Source organism: Ambystoma mexicanum, chromosome 1p (genome assembly GCF_040938575.1).
Source record: "Ambystoma mexicanum isolate Mex_15411 chromosome 1p, UKY_AmexF1_1, whole genome shotgun sequence".
NCBI lineage: Eukaryota > Metazoa > Chordata > Amphibia > Caudata > Ambystomatidae > Ambystoma > Ambystoma mexicanum.
Genome location: NC_090921.1, coordinates 344,339,995 through 344,360,731, shown reverse-complemented (window position 1 = coordinate 344,360,731; position 20,737 = coordinate 344,339,995). Strand labels below are relative to the sequence as shown.

Genomic DNA, 20,737 nt, shown 5'->3' with positions numbered 1-20,737 from the left:
AATAAATTAAAATCTTGGGATATACCAGCTGGTCTGTTACCAATAATTATCTATCTCCATGAGAAGTCAACTATACAGGTCCTTTTAGATGGACTGGGCTATTTATTGAGTTCTATAGATACGGAGGGAGGTGTGAGGCAGGGATGCATTCTTGCTCTCTGCCTCTTCAACCTCTATCTGGCAGACCTCAACAAAGCCCTCGGAGATAAGGGACTAGCATGTCCGAAGGTGGGTAGACGAGTGGTTTCCTGGATAGCATACACTGATGATATCATTTTAATGGACTATACACCACGTGGTCTCCAGCGCTTATTGGCTGCATTGTGGTTTTACATAGAAGAAAATAACATACTTATTAATCCTGCAAAATCTAACATTCTTCGTTTAAGTAATCCCACTAGGAATAAAGCAGGCGCTAAAGGGGTTCCTAATGCTCAACCAATAAACCATATCAAAGAGGTTGTCTATCTGGGTTTTAAAATGAATGCTCATCCCAATGTGGCAGCTGCGAGAGAAAGACTCCCGTTAAAATAGACCAATCTGTCTGTCAAATGAAGAGACAAAGCGGTCGATACTGCAGATTTTCTATTATGCCCTTTATAAAATTCTATAGGGGCAAACTGATTCCATTGCTGTTATACAGGATGGATGTTGAATCACAAGCTTGGTATCTAAACTGGGGTCGTTTGGAAGGTAGACTATGGAGGAAAGTCTCGGGTATTCCTCAATCATTACCAATGTCCAGGTTACGTTATGAGCTAGGTCTGACATCATTAAGTTCTAATTTAGAGTGGAAACTCCTGTGATTGTTCCGTTCAAACATAGTTCGTTCAAAAAACACCTTATATGAGGATGTGCAATTAATGTATCAGGAAGGCTCCAGTTAAATGATAAGAAATCTAGAGACAAAGGTGACTGAGATACTGCAAAGCGGTAATAGATGAATTGAGGACCTAGTTGCAAATCCAAGTGGTGTAAAGAGAGCTGTTAAGGTCTCAGACTGGATTATGACAATAGATAGTTTGCGTAGATTTAAACTGCATAACTGCGTCTCTGTTCTAGACAAACCTGTGGGGGAGTTGCCTTCACATTTGAACACATTTCCAGACACCAGATTGAGAAGTGAGTTCCTGAGATTTCACTTGAATTTAATACCAACAGGCGAAATCTTGGCGTCTCGATCTAAAGACAACAGAATAAAGGAAGAATGTTCTCTCTGTATGGAAGAGACTACTGAAACACTACGACGTATACTGATCGAATGTTCGACAACATATGAACTAAGGGAATTGCATCTTGAGCTTTTCATACATAAGAAAGAATGGTTAAGAACTCAAGACTTTTGGCCAAGACTGTCCTCGGGCCATGAAAGTCACATTATTGATTATAGCACATTATTAATAAAATAATAAAAAACTGTTGGCTTTGTCAATGCTTTTTTTAACAGGACTTTGGCGAAGGACATGCATGGTGCTTATAAATCGAGTGGCGGAAGGCAGACCTGTTTTAGGCCTGTTTATTACACCAATAGCATGTTTGCAACTCCAATTAACAAAATAAACCAAGCTGAGGGATCCTCCATCTGCTCTGATTGTAGTTCAGGCACTACTCAAAAACGATGAAGTAAGTTTCATACCTGTCTTCTAGTAGGAATGGATGAAGTTGTACACCAATGTCATAAAGAAAATTACAATCAATGAACCTCATTATTAGTAGAAATTATGTATAGTGGTGTCAGAATAAAAAAAAGGTGTCATAATAAAACAAAAGTGAAATTACACACTGCGTTCTTTAAAGTAAACCTTTAAAACAAACATACCTTTTGACCAAGTAACATGCAAGTTCACTCTGCCTCAAAATGTGTTATATACAGGATTCAAAAGATTCAAAGATTCTTACAGATCCAATTCAGTCATTAACTCTCACAAGACTGCTTTGAATAAACGCTGGCAGTAAATTGCAGTGCAGCATTGATGGTAATGATTAATTAAAGCTAGCTCCAAGAGTTCCCATGAGAAGGTGTTTTGGCCAGGGAGGGGCAGGAACTGTGTCAGAATGACCACAAGGATTAGCATGGCCATGGCAGTCAATGGGTGGGCAAATAACGAAACAACACCGTCAAGCTGTGTGTTCCTAATCATATGCCATTTCTTCCAATCTGTACTCTAATGCAATAGTTCTGGCGTATAGCTGCCACCTAATAAGCCCAAACTAATAAATGGCAAAAAGAAAGTGCCAAACTGGGTTTGGGGTGTGGAGGAAACCCAGATATCAGAAAAAATACAATTCCCCATAACTATGTATGAAAAGGATATTGCAAGTCACTTAGAGATGTTGTATCCTTATAAAGGCAGTCAAACCACGGTCTCATAGAACTTCCAGGTCACAGAATTCCCTGGTCACTTGCACTTATGAGGTACTCTGCGGGACCTTATCCATACATTTTGTTTTATCGTTGATGTTCACAACATACTGCTTTGTGCTTCACTTTAATTTCTTTCTTAGCCCTGAATGATTTGTTTACAGTGTGGGAAATCTGAGGGCATTTAGCCCGTTTAACAACCCCCTCAGGTAACCAAGGGAAAGGCAAAGTTGTCATTACCCCTGTGAGGGGGTACTAATGGGATGGAGGGTCTTTGAAGAATGGAAGTGGAATGGCCGAAGATGAGATCTGGCATCCCCCTTTTCCTAATCCCGATCTATCCTACATCCCCTCTACTGTCCGAGGATATCATCACGCATGTCCTACCCTGCCCCAAGATCTTCCGTCCAGCACTCACACTAGGAGGAAAGCAAGAGAATGTAAAACCCCCTTTTCTAACTATAATCCAAACTTATCCCCCGTCCTTCTAATATCATAAACTACTCTGAGAACCAATCTTTTCCTTCCCTGTTAACCTCATTTACTGAGGATACTAGAGTGAAAGAACCAATACAAATGTCCTATCCTAAGAACACCCCTAGATCAAAGACATGATATCCCCCCTTCCTTGACAGTGACCAACCAAACCCCCATCAGCTTTTGTATTAAGATACACAATCTTCTTTGTCCCAAATATCACTCATTTACTGTGACGAAGAGGAAGTAAAGAGGAGTACCAATTTCCTATGAGAAACACCACTATGGAAGAAGATGCAGATAGAGGCACATCAACACCTTCTTAGGCCATGTCCCACTAACAAAGCCAGGCAGGGTCAGGCAATTGAAATCAACCATGCCCACCTGCAGCCTATCAAGTCTTCAGGAGAGTATAAAAGGAACTCTAGCAATCAGCAAAGAGAGCGAGTCAGAGGAGAGATGAGTAGCTATGGCTGCCCAGGACCAGCTGGAAGAAACAGGGACACTGAGGGTCTGTGTGAGGATGCATCTGAGAGAAGTGTGGCTAACTACCGCTGTTTCCACCAAAGATGAGAAGTTCAAAGAAGGGAGCCGGGAGGCATGCTGATCTCTTGAAGTAAGTGAGCATGATACAATGTTGCAGCCCAAAACGCATAGGATTGGAGACGCATTGGGTGAAATTGACTAATGGAATTACAAGGATACATACTGGTAGAGCAGTAGCGTGTACGATTACATGTTCTCAAATGACTTTATGTAAAGCAAGGACGTGTCTGCAAAGAGGGGAGCTGTGCACAGAGAGTAACTGATAGAAAAGGGTTGACAACAAACAAAGTGTGTTGGAATAGCATTGGGGTGGCCACCAGGCGGGATATTGATCCAGGCTGGCTGTAGGGACCCCAGAATAATCAAAGAGTGTTGCAAAAGCATTGAGTTGGCCACCAGGTGGCCGGTTGATCCAGGCTGACCGCAGAGATCCCAGAATAAGCATTGGGGTGGCGACCAGGCGGGAGATTGATCCAGGCTGGCCGCAGAGACCCCAGAATAAGCAAAGAGTGTTAGAAAAGGATCAGGGTGGCCACCAGGTGGGAGATTAAAAAGAGAACTCTATTAAGAATAAGACCCAGAGAAGCATAAATAACTTATCAGGAAAAGGTACAGTGAAGCTATTTGCCAAGTGAACTTTTTGACAAGTGTATTTTGTGCCAAGTGAACTTTTCTTTGCCAAGTGAAACCTGAAAGACTTGTGTAACTTTATATTGCTGAGTGCCTTAAACTTGGGTAGGGAGCTGCAGAAAGGCATTAACTTGACTTTGAATACCATTGAGTTGACCAGATCCCATTAACCGTATTATTCTGTAGAAGTGAGGACAAGTATAGATTCTGACACAGACAGTATTTTGTTTTGGACCGACAGACTTAGACTTCCCTTCATTTTCTTTCTGTTAGGGAACAATCCCAATTTAGAGGTAGGGCAAGTTAGGCATACACCATACTGACCATTGAGAATAAACGTTTTCACTTTCTGTATCGTCTCTTGATACCATGCCTGCCTGACAACAGCTATACAATTGCCACCTGTGCAATTCTGTCTAGGACTGCTCTAGTGTGTGCCAGGTTTTTGGCATCATTGTGGGTACACTGAGTTGGAGCTCATCTGGCATTTGATGCTGGCATATAAGTAGGCCAGCTATTTTATGGCACCAGCTTTGCCTCAGTGCAGCAGTGCATTTGCTGCAGGGTGCTGTACCAGCGCATACTGTTTTGGAAAGATATGTTTATGTTTTCCATCACTTTCCCCAATAACCTAATAGACACTCATTCATTACATATTGGTTTATTCCCCTACAGCAGGAGTCTGCAAGCTCCGGCTCACCATGTGTCTGGACTACGATTTCCAGGCTCTCACATTAACTATAACTGGATAGGGCTGGTGGGATTTGTCGTACAACACCTACAGACAGCCAGAGGCTGCAAACCCATGCATACAGGATTGATTTGGTTGTCCTCAGGCTTCGGGGAGAGGGGTATAGATCAGGAGATGAAGGAGGGAGGGAAATACTGAGGGGGAGAGGTAGCAGGAGCAAATGGGGGAAGGGTGGGATAGGAGGGGGCTGCAGCATTCAGCACCAGCTCAGGGGCTGCACTCATTTCTAAATATTGCACAGTAGTTAAGTGCAAAAGGTGGATCTTCCCCATAATCCCTTCTATTGAGTTCATACATTTTCAGAGGTCTGTGGAGGGGAGAATTGTAAGCAACTTAAAGCCAAATTGAATCTTCCTGAATAGAGCAAATGTGGAGAAGGTTCTCCCGAAATGGTATTAAGTCCCTTTCTCCTCAGAGACCGTCCACATGTCCTGTGTCTCTTCTGACCGTTGTGGATTTCTTACCCTTCCCAGCCTCTGAAGCAAGAGTGCCACTTTGTACAATTTGAGAGTGGTTAACGCACCACCTGGCTTTGCAGGCTTTAGGGGGATCTGAACCTTTCTTCTCTGTCTGGACTTTACCGCAAGGTTTACTCTGATATAAAGCCTCAAAAGTAGACCAGTAACCAGACATATCCAGCAGAGAGAGAAAGATGGGGGTTCCTGAGCTATGGCATTTTGCCAGAGCTCTCTCTCTTTCCACCTTCCCCCTTCTGTGGTCTCACAATCCTCTCCATGTCTTATTCCACCACGCATCGTTTAGTCCTGCCCATGGCTGACCGGGTATGCCCCTTACGGCTCTGCTATACAACAGATGGTTCTCTTTCTTAACCTTTGGTCTTCCTCCACCATCTGATGTTCTTATTCCTGCTTTCACCTCTTGATGTTACCTATTGGTCTGCTCTGCTCTATCTGCCCACTGCTGTTCCTTCCAACCCACTTCTTCCTCTGAGCTTTCTTTTCTTCAGCATTTATCCTTCTCCCCTTGCTGTTAATCCCTTAGGTTCCTCTGCAGTACTTCACTACTCCCTCAATGTCGTTTTCTTTCCTGCACCACTTCTGTATCACTTTCTTGCATTGATGTTACCTCTTCTGTATAGTTCCCCACCTCTGATGACATCAGCTCCTCCTTCTGCTGGGGTCTCATCACCTCCTCCTGTGCCCCGGATCATCCTATCACATCCCCATGGCGTTCACTACCATGCCCTGTTGTTATGTCCTCCTCCTTACCCATTCTTTGCCACTTTCTGAACTGGTAACTCCTCCGTTCCACTCTTTCTCACTGAGTTTACTATATCTTCCTCAACCCTCTCAACTCCCACCACCTTCTCCTCTCCTTTCTCCTCACTGTGGATACCAGTTCCTCCTTGACCCTTATAGATCTTGCCACCTCACCATGCTTGCCACTGCCTCTCAATTCCTCTCTATCTCTCTAGCTTCTGCTTCTTCCACAAGTTCCCAGACTTCTCCATACGCAAGCCTCCTTCTTCTGCAACCACACTGAGCAACTGGGGTGGGGTGCTTTTGTCCTGAGTTGCCTCTTCCCTCTGGGTGGGTCTTCCATTGAGGGTCTGCACCTGTGGCTTATAACTTGGTGAGGGCTGGGATTGGTTGTCATTGTTGGGCACACCTGGGACTGGACAAAGCCCATAACTGGCCCATCCACCACAATCAATGTAAGTCTTTCTCCCTTAACCCTGCCTCGTTCTGCCTGTGCTGAGCGGAAGTTTCTTGCACTCCTAGCATATACCCAGCTGGAAATACCCTGGGAAAGGCTGATAAACACTTTTGTGTCTGTTCTTGCTTTGGACATTGGGCAAATTGAGCCATTGTATCCCTGTAAAAGAATCTCTTGCTGGGGTACAATTATAATAATAATAATTATTATTATTATTGTGAATAATAATAATAATAAATGTATAGGTGGCATAGCCACACGGCCCGGGGGCATACGGGTGCAAAGACTAAAAGTCTTCAAAAACACTGATGGTAAAACACACAGAACCTACTATACCCTTACTTCTACTCTTCCTAAAATGATGAACCCCGATAGAAAGGCTCCTATGCAAATCAATTAGTTTTTAGCCTTTCTTGAATATTTCAAGGAATATGACAATGGTTCTGAAACTTTTCCTTCCACATGAATTCTCAGCGTTGGGAAGTTGCTGATTGGCAGCATTGTATCTGCAAAGCTGCAAAGTTCCCAGCGGATCCCGTGAACTTTGTGGAGGTTTGTCTTTTATCTACTAACTGTAACTGTATCAATGGACTCGCTACCTTCGTCCAGTCAAGATAAATAATTTACTTTAAAGGGCAAGGTGTCTATTCCATGTTGGAATTTTTGTTTCTGCTCACTTGTATAGCGGGTGGCTTATTATTGCCCTGCAAGGTATCACCAAGGGTTTGTGCAGGATCAGGGTTTTTAGCTGACCTGCCCTGATTTACTGGTGGTGTGGCTAGAGTCCAGACCCGGGAAAGCGACCCTGTGATGAGGCGCTGTGACTGTCCCATCCCACGTGAAAGCGATCAAGGTAGGATGATCATGGGTTGCTCCCCATACCCCCCCCGTCCCAATATCCACTGGCTCAGAGTGGCAACTGGCCTGCTGAGTTACCATATTGATGTTCCCCAGAACCAGGTAGGAGACATCTTCATAGGTGGTAGAACCACAACTCCCAGCATGTATTTCCTTGGTTCCCTTTCACCTGTGAACACAAGTGCACCATCCTCTTGGACTAGTGAATTGCCACTCCCAACATACTGTATTTCTTAGTTCAATTTCCATCTGCCAGCACCACTGAGCTACTGTTCATGAAGGGAGAGGATCACAGATTCCCACATGTGCTTTTCTTGGTGTGTGATTCCCTTTTCCATGAGAACGCCTTTTTTTACAGAGGGAAAGGCAGTGGCAGTGTCTCTTTCTTGCTCTTTTCCCATACGGTGTGAAAGCTGGATCTGTTGGATGCTCCTGTTTCCATGGACGTAGATTGGTGTATTACCTGCTTTTCATCAGGTGTTTGTTACTGTGTCAAATCTTTCACAATTGTGGTTTGTTGTGTGCCCTAATTTTTCAATGGAGGTCTCTTGTTGGATCCTTTCCTTTTTCCTGTGGGGGCCTGTTGAAGTGTGAGTTCCTATTCCCCTTTTACAAGCTTATCCGTGTATGAGTTCTAAGATCCATCTAACCTGTTCTTATTTCTTTAGGTGGTCTAGACTATCTGGTTTTAAATCACATTGGCCAAAGTCCCTTCAAACTGTGGGCAGGAGAAGTCAATCATACTCGCTGGCTCATGCAGGTATGTTGCCATTTTGTGTTTTTTACTTCTTTGAACATGTATACGTGTATCTTATTCTGATCCTTTTGCCCTCTCTTTGGCTGCATTTCTCTTTGGTTCTTGAAGCTGTCACTGTCGCTCTTTTTCATCCAATGAGAATGTTTGTAATTCAGGATTTACCGAGTGGGAAAACCTGCCTCAGTTCACCTTTCCAGCTGACATCCAACGCCCCTGTTCAGCATCCCTCTTCCCCCAACACACACACCCCTAACACACTCCTTAAATAGAAGATAAATTTAGGGGAGATGATGAAGGCATGGCACTCTCTATACTGGCCTACCTGGCCTTTATCCATGCATGAACAGCAGTGAGCAAATGAGTGATTGTCACTCCATTACCTGCAAAGTCCGGTCTGAAAGCGGTAGATCCTGGCTACTCAAATTCTTCCCCTCAGGGCTAGAAGAACCCAGAATTCAAAGAAAATGTCATGACTTTCAAATCTGAGTCTCCCCTTTGTGAGACTGCTAAAAGGCGACCTTCCACAAGACTACTCTAAATTTAATCCTGTGTATATAAATCTCAAAATATGTATCTGTATTCACCTTTCAGGCCTCCCCCCCCTCTTGTAAAATGATGGCTAAATTTACCCCCTCCCAAAGCAAGGGCATGATAGATGTCACAGGCCCCTGTAAATCCTGAGGCTTTCACAATAAGTACATGTTGTTTGTGGTTGCAAACACTTTAATGTTATGGATTGCATAATGAAAAAGAAAATGAATACCATGCCCAGTGTGCATTATGTAGTTTGTGATTGAAGCATTAAACCTTTATTATCACAAACATATTTGTCAAATATAAAGATCTCTAGTCGTTCCTACATTCATGAGCTACACTGTGATATCATGCAAATCAGCAATGAACTCCCATTGGAGCTATTTGCCCTGATTCACTTTTTCACAGGGGAATTTTGAAAGAGTATATGATGTGATATGGCATTTATAATGCGCCTATACACAAGAATTTGCCAGACTGTCCCTCTTGGAAAGATAACCTTTGAACCTTGATCGCTTAGCAGATCGCCATGCAGAGTTCATTTCTGGTTTCTTTATCCAATTCCACCTAGATTCGGAATTGCGGGCAATGGCAACTGTTGTACGCAGCTACATAAGCACTGCACGTTCATTGACGCATCCAGGACTGTATGTGCCCATTGTAGTTCTCCTGAACTGGGATAGCTGTGCCTCGAAATGACGTTGGCGGTGCGTTGGGTCCGGCACGTTTTTGATGTTGGTTATTACTGGTTTGCATCCACGTTGTGGAGGGAATCCTGGCTGACTACACATTGAAGGTACTTTCTGCTCTGGCATCCCTAACTGTATCCCCCTGCATGATAATGACCGAATTTGGTGCGATACGTGCACAGAGCACTGCTAAAAGGTCCATCATCTTACAAAAATACTTAGACTTGGGACTCTTGCCTCATCCTCCACCCAATAGTAACAATGACACCGGAGCGGGGCCTGATCAGAGCCCTAGGGAGGAGAGCCAGCCTCAGAGCAAGTAGTGCCACCATTGCACAAAGTGCCAAGCCTAGCATAGAGATCCTGCAGAGCACAGCCATAGAGCCAAGAAGCCATGTAGCCGTGCCTAACGATACACTGAATACAAAGGCAGAGAAATGCATTGATCACAGCCCGAGAGACACTATGGCGTTCATTACGAGTTTGCCGGCAACCCACCTGTAATACTAGTGGGTTACCGGCAAACCCGCCTTACCGTTACCGGCACCCGATATCCCAGTGTTACTGGGATATTATGGGTGCCAGCAACGGTGGTAACTTGCCACTCCATGGTGTCCCATAGGACTCCATGGAATGGGTTTGCTGCAATCAATGGCACCATTAGTACCGGTGCCGGTGATTGTGGCAATTACTTACCAGTAGGACCATGAACTCCTGGCAGGTTCGGCCTGCCATTCACTGCCCCTACCGACAAACTCGGAGTGTTCCGGTCCGGTAAAAATGTCACAGCTGGTATTACCAGCATTTATTCTGGCATTTTTACCGGACTGGAACACTCCGAGTTTGTCGGTAGGGGCAGTGAACGGCAGGTCGATTTTATGTCTCAAAGCTGAAATTGGATCAGAATTGGGGTCACTGAAGACCCTATGCCAAATCACCTCTTCCTAAACAATTAAATAATCTCCTCTCCGAATAGCTTAATACCATACAGTAACTTCAGACACACCTGCCCCTCAAAAAATGTAATTAGGGGACAAATGAAAATGTACAATAACAATACTTAATTTTTTCATCTGTGCAATTAGAGAATCTACCTTTGCTCTCAAATAGGTAATGATGAGCCAGTTACCGGAAATCCCAAAATAAATTATAGATTTCACCCTGCTCAGAATAGCGCTGTTGATCTTTCTTTTCATTTTTTAACAGGGACAAAATCTCAGGTTTTTTTGGGTTGATCTTTAAAGAATTTTCCATGGCAAAACCTTCAAAAGCAACCTGGAGTTGTTGTAAAACAATTCCTGTACAATCAACAAAGACAAAATCATCAGCGTATGCCAACCAATTTATAGGCAAATTCCCAGGTTTAGGCAGAACAAAGGATGCAACTTCCAACATTTTACCCACATCCCCCACGTATAAATTGAAGAGGCAGCGGACCAAGTTCCACCCCTGTCTCTTTACATTACTCGTGGATATCTTTTGTCAGAATAAACCCTCCTGATTTAACCTGACCCTCACATTTGAGTCTTCATGCAGTTTCATACTCAATTTTAATAGACCGACCAGTAAGTTCACTAATTTCTGCCATAGTTGTGACCTTGATAGAGTGTCCATTGGACAGCATTAGACAGATCCACTGTTGCTAAATGCATGACTCTATAATTCCCCCTGGCGACAGCCCAAAATCAACCCATTCAGGTTAGTATCATGACATTTACGAAATCCTGTCTGGTTCTGTGAGATCAGATTTGTTTGTTTGTTTGTTTGTTTGTTTATTTTTTTGTTGTGCGCGCCGGACCCTCGAGTAGCAGGGCGCATAAGACAAGGAAGTTTACAACTTGGATGCAGAAAGGTTACGGTTACAACATATGACAGAAAACAGGAAATTCTTGGCTCCACAGGGTGAGGCATGTACAATACATGAAAAACACAGCCACGCATTCAATATATAGCTAACGTTGCCTAGTAACAGGTCAGTCTATGACTGGTGAAATGCATGTAGTGGTGGGAGGGAGAGTACCCGTTATATGGCATTTTCGGTAAGCCATTTTATAGTGTTTGTTCTGAATTTGTTGAATGTTAGGTCAGATCTAAGTGTCTGGAGTAGGGAGTTCCACAATAGAGCTGCCTTGACAGGGAAGCTGGAACCTCCGATAGTGGTTAGCTTAAATCTGGGCACTAAAAGGGAGTTGGGGCTGACTGTTCCAGTGAGTCTAGTAGGGTTTTTTCTAGTAAATCATTCTATGAGTTAGGGGGCTTTGTTGTTGAGGCACTTATGGATGAGGGATGCAGCTTTAAGGTTGATTTTTTCTTGGGTAGAGAGCCATTTGTGTTTGCGTCTTATTTCAGAAATATGTGCTCTTCTCGGGATGCTTAGGGCCGCTCTAAGTGCATTGTTTTGGAGCACTTGTATTCTGTTGATTATTTGTTTGGAAGTCCCTATAAAGAGGGAGTTGCAATAGTCTAATTTTGATAAGATGAGGGCCCTAGCTAGGATAAGACAGCTGTCTTCTGATAGGAATTGTTTGCCGGCTCGTATTAATTTGCATGTATAGGCCGTGGATGAGGCCAGTGAATTCACCTGTTTGGTAAAGGAGAGAGTCGAGTCAAGGTAAAAACCTAGCCTTTTTACTTCTTTAGCGACCTTAATAGTGTTCCCATTGATGATGAATGCAGAATAGTTTCGGTTGAGTTTAGAGATGCGGGCTGCAAAACCCAGGATGATAAGCTCTGTTTTGTCATCGTTCAAGCAGAGGCCGTGATTGGCCATCCATGCTTGAACGATGCTATAGACTCTGTTCACCAAAGACAGATCTTCCCCATAAACCCTGGTAAGTGGTAGGAGAATCTGGGTATCATCCGCATAGTTAGTGTAGGTGATACCCAGATTGTCAAGATCGTTTGTAGCATATGCCCAAGCTTTCGGATGGTTCAGAATCAGGCACGCAACTATGGTACTATTTGACTCCAAAATAGCTCAGTAGTCTTTAGGTTCTACCACCTGCTTTATAAATAGGTACACAATAAGCTGTCTGCCATGAGGGCAGATAAGTGGCTGTCTTCAGAATGTCATCAAAGAGGAGCTTTAGGAACCCGGCCCATTATCTCGGGCACCCTTGAACAGCCTATTTGAAGTCTTGTTAGGGCCCGGTGCTCTCGAATCACTGACTCCCATAATCTCCTCGAGCACATCATCTATTTCATGCACAATGGGACCAACTAACCCAACATCTTCAACTCTATTTTCCAAACTCATGTCAGTATGAAGCCTCAAATCCCCATATAGTGCCTGAAAATGAGCCGCCTAATCTGTTTCGATAACTGCCTTGAGCAACTCTTCCCCCTTCCCTTGTGTTGATCATTCATTACATCCCAGAATGACCGTGAATCCTTCGATCAGAGATAGCCTAACATTTCCTGCGCATCTGCTTGAACCAATAGAGCCTGAGGATTTTTAACCCAATGTTTATATTTCAACTTGATTTTTTAAATGTTCACCAAGTAGTCAGCGTCGTCATTTATTGCCCTGTGGACGGCTCCAAGCTAAGCCCTCATTTCCTTCATATTTCCTGCCACTGCTTCATCATATTTAGGTGTTTTTTAAAAATAAATTTGGCATTTAAGACTATTTCTCTTACTATATCCCCTTAATGATTGTTCAATGGAATCATGCATGACATTTTTGAAGTTTTCATGAGTAAAAGTCAACAATTTCCAATTATAGTTTGTGGTACTCACGACCTCTTTTATTTCCTTATTCACAATTTCAAGCTTTTTTTTATTCCACACTATTCTATTATGAGCTGGATTTACCACAATGCTCTCATAATTGTTCTCCCGTTCCTGTACCTTTTTCCCAAACAAAAACACTTTGAATGGCCCTTAAAAAGGATGGAGTGAAGTCACACCTCGTACAGGCCGGAAAAAGTTGAGATGACCTGATTAAGTGAAAACAATACCGTCTGTGCCTCGTTGTCATCATTTGATATCTGCCAATATGATTGGCAGAGGCAGCTCCGTCTAGAAGTTAGACAAGGAGTTGAGGTGTACGATTTACTTGTGTCGTTTGATCTTTCTTGTCCTCATTCTCCAAATAAAAAGAAGGCCAAAGGGTTGCTTGCTGACCTATTGATTACTCTTGTCTGTTGGCCGCTTGAATTAGCTCCTCATTGGACCGATACCCCCTTGCTTGAATGCAATAGATAAGGCCAACTGGAGCAGGGGAAATTTCTTCTCCATTCACTTCAGAAGAACCCTCCCCTTCCGAAACAGTCGTTGGTACGGTGACTAAGATCGTTTGTTCCATCACATGTTTGGGCGCAGTGTGCACTCCAATTAGCTCTTGTGCCGATGGAGAAGCCGGTAAAGGCATATCCTTCGCCATTTCTTACCTCTGATCACATAACAACATATTGGTATGCCTTGAAATGATGTGCAGAACTTGCTTTGTCAATTAAACACAGACTTTCCCCCTGAGGCCACTCGAAACACACGGGCAAGATTATATTTAGTGGCAGCCGCTACCTTCATTTTGTGATCCACAGTGAACGATGGTAAACCACTCCAGCACCACTCTCCATGCTCCACGTGTCTTCTGAGCTTTTGTAGCAGTCTCAGTAAAACCAACAGGGAAAGCTCCTCCTTCACCAACAAACAGAATGGAAAGATTCAGTGTCGGCTGGTTTGCCACAGTAAACCACTGCAGCACCACTCTCCACTCTTACAATGCTTTTAACATGTGTTTTGAGAGTAACGTCACTGTGGATCATGATTCAGAGGTACCAAACGTTTTCGTTAGCAGTGGGAAGGTTCTCATTTCAATTGCCATGGGATAGGTGTCAGGTTTGTCAGAGACGTGCCGCAGATCATAAGTTCAGAATTGGGTTAAGTTTGAGTCTGTTAGTCATCCACATGTGCAAGGCAAACACTAATGACAGGTGGGATTATTGAAGAGTTGTTTGTGAGCTTGTTGACTATTTACAAGCCATCTGCGTAGCTAAAGCATGAGAAGCCTGCATTGTTGATTGATTGATTGAGGTATTTATACCGCATGACTGGATGAACCGAATCGAATCAAGGTGCAGATGGGTATATGGCTGGGCTGTTGGATCCCAACTATAGAGTGGCAGCTAACCTCTTGGAGCGATCTGTCCAAAAACCATGATTTTAAAAGTTTTTAGTTTTTTACGAAAAGATGTCAGAGAATCAGATTTTCTAAGTTCCAGCAGGAGACTATTGCAAAGCCTTGGCCCAAATACAGAAAAGGATTTCAGTGCATCGAGTTGGTGGGATGACCAACATGAGCATATCTTCTGATTTTAGAGACCGGAAGGGCAGTACGGCTTTAGTTTATCCACTAGGTATCCTGGTGCTAGGTTATTCAGGCATTTATAGATCATACAGCCGATTTTTTACTTTATCTGGTCTTCCACTGCTAACCAGGGGAAAGACCGGTGCAGATCAGAGATGGTGTTGATTTTGTTACCCTAAAAATCAATCTAACCACTGCACTTTTTGCATTCAGTGTATTTGTTTGTTGGGAGCCCCTGTCAGCGGGCTATTGCAGTAGGCCAGCTTGGAGTTGACAAGCGCTCCCACCACAGTGGCATGATAATTCTGGGGAACATAGCGCAGAGCCTGCCGGAGAAGCTGAAGACCATAAAAGGCTGCCTAAACTTTAGCAGAAACCTGCCCTTCGCATCCCAAATCATTCTGCCAGATGCACCTCAGATTCTTGACCCTGGATGCATACTTTAGTTCTAATCCCCCAAAGAATTTAAGGTGAGGGCCTCTATTTCCGCCCAGGAGGTGTTTTGGGCCAAACAGGATCACCTCTGTCTTATTTGGGTTGGGTTCTAGCCAATTTATGGCCATCCAACCTCCAACTTCTTCCAGACACCTGCTGACCCGTGTCCGAGAATCAACTACATCTCTCCATTCTGAGAAACAGTTGGGTATCGTCTGCATGGGACTGAAAACGAACCTTATGTTTTCTTATGATGTTAAAAAGGGGGCGTAAATAGAGATCAAACAGTAGCAGCGAGAGGGGGCCCCTGTTGGACTCCACATAACTGTGGCAGGGTGTCAGAAAGGAAACAACCCAGCTTCACCCGCTGCTGATGTCCTGATAAAAAAGAGGCAAACCACTTGAGAGTACTGGGGGAAGCATTCCCTATGATCTTCAATTACTCCAGAAGGATAATATGGTCCACTGTATCAAATGCGGAAGATAAGTCGAACATACCAAGTTTGTCCCAGACTATCACCAGTGCGATCTCTGTCCCGAATTTTGGGCGGAATCCAGATTGGAGAGGGTGCAGGAGGCCTTCTAATACAGCATATTCCTGGAATGGTGTTATGGTGATTTTCTCCAGTATTTTTCCCGGCCTGGGGAGGCCTGCCACTGGTTGAAAGTTCATGCGATTCTCAGGATCCAGATTTGGCTTTTTCGATAGGGGGTAACTAGCAGACAGTTTCAGTTGCTCTGAGACAATCCCCTGATTAAAAGAAATGTTAACAAATTGAGTTATAAAAGGGGTTAAATCAGAAGCCAAGCTCTTTGCTGCACACGCAGGGAGAACAAAAAGTGTATCATTTGTAGTTTTAAGTTTTGTTAGTAGAGAATAAACAGTCCCTTCTGACACTGGAGTGAAGCAGAATTGAATTAAATTAGGCTTGCTATCTCCCTCTGCCATAGAAGCGGTACCTAGAGAGCTAGTGATTTCTTTTCTACTGAATTTCCTTTCCAACATAATGTTCTTGTGAATTGTTTCAATCTTCCCCAGGAAGAAATTATTAAACACATTAGCCTGGTTTGCTGATGATTCCTTCCCTAAGACTCCGGACAGACAAAATTTGAAATAACCTGTAACAGTTCTTGTGGTTGATTAGCTGCTGCATCAGTTATCCCAGACAGAAATGCTGACTTTTCACTAAAGCTATCAATTTTGTAATCGGCAAGGGCAGTTTTGACCTTTACAGTGTTTTATGGCGTTTAAGATTTACGCCAATTCCTTTCCAGACCTCTATATGATTTCTTTAAGACTGATAGTTGAGGAGTGAAACATTCTTTGGAGATTTTTCTTTAGTGCTTTCGTTCTTAAAGGGTCATGAGAAGTACTGATACTATATCCATTACAGCAGCGCCCTCCTTAAAGAGGTCATCACATTTAAATATTGAGGAGGTAACAGCCAAATCTTTTCTCAGCATATCTCCAGGAATATTCTCTAGCTCTTTCGGTTATATGTTGGAGCCAGACTATTCTCCTTAATTCACCGTTCCTTGGCAGATTCATATTCAAGGCAAACCTCCTTAGGTAATTTTCAGTCTATGACAGTGGTAGAGAATTCTAAAAAAAGGTCAGGCCTTAGTACAGTAAGAATATATGGCCAGATTGGCATCACCACGAAATAACACCTACCCCTGATGTCCAGTAAAATATGCCATGCCACGAGAAGCCCCCCTAAATCTAAAGGCCTGCTCCCCCTTCACACACGCAGGCATACACGCTCATACAGCACATACATTCTCATTTACAGCATACTTACAAAATACATTCTTTCATTCCTCTGCACATTACTACAGCATTCAGGCAACTCCTTGCATGCATGCATACATTCAAACATAATACTTGACTTATTTGCTCGCACCCTCATCACACCACCACCTCCACAAACAACCAGATGGCCTGCCCCTCTAGTTCTCAGAGCACACTAACTGGTAGGAGAGGACTCCTCAGCGCATATGCTCTTAGCGCAATGATTAGAGGCTGCTGGCTAGTCTTCCGTTATTGAGCTTCATGTATTTTACAGAACCCTTTGGGCTCTGCATTGTGTTAGCCCACCCGCATCGTTGTGTGGGGGGCCGGCCGCCGTTGCGGTCTCAACATACGACGTCCAGGACGTGACGTCAGCGGAAGGGGAGGGATGGGGATGGGTTGCGGCAGTGGCCGCCAATGTTTAATAAATAATCCGAGGCTGCGCGCGACCCATTTCAATTAATGAAAATCCTTTGCTAAAATGGCCGCCATGGTAATGGAAGAGGGGCTCCATAGAGAGCCCCTCTTCCACTACCATGGCAACCTGGAAAAGCGGCGGCGGCGGGTGATGCCTCCTCAACAAAGTGGGGCAGGGGAGGGTGTTTGTGAAATAGTAAAAAAAACAAACAAAAAAGAAATCAGGGATTGGGGGCTTTGTGGTGGCAGGGAGACGGCAGGGAGGCAGCCGGCAAGCTTCGTGGAACGCAGCTGAGATTAGAGGTTTCAGCCGGCGATCCACAGAGCCTCATTGGCTGCGCCTCTGGTGCTGATTTTAATGTGTACATCTCTCACACAAAGCAAGGGGGTGGTGCCACAACCCTAATTAGGGAGCCGCCACTGGGACCTGGCTGATGTCAGTATCTGACCGTGACAAATGTCTATCTAATAAATATAAATAAGCCAAAACTGCTAGTGCTTGGTTTAAAAAGGATTTCAGTGCAGGGTAAATATTCAAGGACAGACATACTACTTATCAATCAAGTGGCTGACAGTGCAGTATGCCAAGACATTTTTATTACATCAGTAGCTCTCACTGACAGATACAATTAAGCCATTACCACTCAGAACACTGCATAGAAATAACAATAGCAGGGTATATACTGCACAAAGTATGATGTTACAACATGACCATTGCTCTGGTCATCAAACCGTGGGGCTTGTCACCAAGTGGACCCGGGCAATGTCCAAGGGCAGCACGAGGTTCTTTCAAATAGGAAGACAGTAACTGCATTTAATAGAAAATATAGGCCATTTTGGCACGTTGGGGGATGCGGGGTCGGTCAACATTTAAAATTATGTAAACCATTATGATAGAGCTGGGCTGAAGATATTCCAGGGGTGTGTGTTTTGTAGGGGTGGGGAGGGACATGTAGTGGGTAAGAATGTCCCTACGGATTAGCATGACCATAGGCGGTAAATAGGCGGTAAATTGGCGGGTAAAAAGCCCAACCAAACCCGCAAGCTGTTTGTTTTCTACTCCAGTGTACTTGTATCATTTTATGGGTGGTGCCACATATTAGCAAAGCCAATACAAAACCTGTCTATTGAGTATTTCCATTGCATAGACTACAGACAAAGAGTCTCGAGGTGAGGTGTGCTATTGACAGATGTATTCATTCTTATCTTGTAGGTGAACTTTCTCAGTTACGTCCAGCTGGCCTCTGCTGCACTACCCGCGCTGACGAAGAGCAAAGGCTCCATCGTGGTGGTGTCTTCACTAATAGGTGAGTGGATACAGTGCAGTACTGGCAAAGTGGAGCTAAGAAAACATCAAGATCTTAATGAAATCTAGAAGAACTCTCAGAGAGGCCAAGCCCATGGGCCTCACTAGGAGTTTGGCAGTACTTCTGAGGAATTACCACCAACTTTGAATGCAATATAACGACTCATAATCAAGGATGGTTTCTGAGCTACAGGCCATGGAATCATGTGTATTGAACCTGTTACAGGTGTGGCAAAACAACAAAACACATGACACAATAGTTGGGTTTTCACATTTCTTTTATGATCAGAGGTGGTCGAGGTAAATTCTAGGACTACGGGTTTATCTACAACTAGAAATTGTGCTCCTATATAGAAACAATCTAAACAAAAGGTGTTGGGATGGGTTAAGATCCGGCATTGGGGTAGTTTATAAGGATATATATTTATTTAATTTGTTGGATATTGATAATGCACCTATAAATAACTCCCTCAGGGTCTCTACTCTGAACACATTCTCAGGCATATAGAGCCCAGCATCCATCATAAGCTGAACCACAGTCACGGGAATATAGCTTTAAGCTCGCTTCTCTTCCCAGTTCACAGGACTATTGCACCCACCTGACTTCTTGGCCCAAAGGACAATCACAGGGAGACAGTACCCAGTTTGCTATTTGTAAACCATCTAGGAGGGTAGTGCCTGGATCACTTCTTCCAGCTTCTGTGAAAGCAGGGATATAGTTCTCTGATTACTTGTAAGGCTTTGAGTGCCCAGCTCACTTGTAAGGCTTTGAGTGCCCAGCTCACTTGTAAGGCTTTGAGTGCCCAGCTCACTTGAAGGCTTATATTGGCCAGCTCACTTCTAAGGCTTTGAGTGGCCAGCTCACCTGTACGGCTTTAAGTGCCCAGCTCATCTGTATGGCTTTGAGTGCCCAGCTCTCATGTAAGGCTAATAGTGCCCAGATATGATATGATAGGTTATTTATAATGCGCTTTATACCAGAGGTTTCTAAGCACGGACCCGGGGATCGAACCTGTGGTGCTCCGTGTCGTCTTGCTTCCAAGGCGAGCACATTGCCCCTGAGCTACACTCCCGAGACTTAGGTTTGTAAGGCTTATAATGCTCTGCTCACTTGCACGGCTTATAGTGCCCTGCTCACTTGTATGTCCTAAAGTGTTTTGCTCACTTGCAAGGCTTATAGTGACGTGTTCACTTGTAAGGCTTATTGTGCCCTGCTCACTTACAAGGCTTTGAGTGTCCAGCTCACTTGTAAGGCTTATAGTGCCCATCTCACCTGTAATGGCTTTAAGTGCCCAGCTCACCTGTACGGCTTTGAGTGCCCAACTCTTATGTAAGGCTTATAGTGCCCAGATCACTTGCAAGGCTTATAGTGCTCTTCTCACTTGCAAGGCTTATATTGCCCTGCTCACTTGCAAGGCTTTGAGTGGCCAGCTCACTTGTAAGGCTTACAGAGGCCAGCTCACTTGTAAGTCTGTATGTAACCAGCTCACTTGTAAGGCATTTAGTGCCCAGCTCACTTGTAAGGCTTATAGTGCTCTTCTCACTTGCAAGGCATATAGTGCTCTGCTAACTTGCAAGGCTTATTTTGCTCAGCTCAATTATAAGGCTTATAGTGCTCTTCTCACTTGCAAGGCGTATAATGTTCTGCTCACTTGCAAGGCTTATAGTGCCCTGCTCATTTAAGGTTTATTGTGCTCTGCTCACTTATAAGGCTTGTAGTGTCCATGCTCTCATCCACATACTCCTTTTAGGATTTTCAGGCCTTCCAAACACTCAAGCTTCTCAGCTCTATAAGCATCAGCAACTTGACCAAGCTGCCAAGCTCCCCTGGACCTTGAGGTCCTCTTTCTCAGCAAGCTTGCTCTATCCGTCCAGGTTCATGCTTCTGTGCTGCTTCACTAAAATTAGTAAGCGGTAAGCAAGGACACTGCACAGATTGCAGAAAAGGAGAGAGTGCGAAGAGCACACGGCGAGGATACAAAGTTCCAAGAAAGAAATGGGGTGCAACATGCGGCGGTCAAGTCACGCAGCAAAGATGTAGCCGGCGCAATGGTGCCAGAGACGCCATCTCTTCCACAGGCTCTGGGGAGGGCGGCTGATGACAGTGGAGCATGTCAATAGTTCATAAATTAATTTGGGTTATTTGTCCCATCTCCTGAACAACTGTGGCTACCGGATGCTTTCTAATGTCTGGC

The 20,737-nt window shown here is 44.1% G+C and overlaps 1 protein-coding gene across 1 annotated transcript in view; it reads left to right on the top strand.

Moving 5' to 3' along the window:
* HSD11B1L (hydroxysteroid 11-beta dehydrogenase 1 like) overlaps positions 1 to 20,737 on the top strand; it is a 222,692-nt gene that overhangs the window by 117,172 nt on the left and 84,783 nt on the right. The window contains exons 4-5 of the mRNA XM_069648470.1: positions 7,970 to 8,061; positions 18,450 to 18,543. Coding sequence (XP_069504571.1) covers positions 7,970 to 8,061; positions 18,450 to 18,543 — 186 coding nt within the window. The remainder of the gene's footprint in view (positions 1 to 7,969; positions 8,062 to 18,449; positions 18,544 to 20,737) is intronic.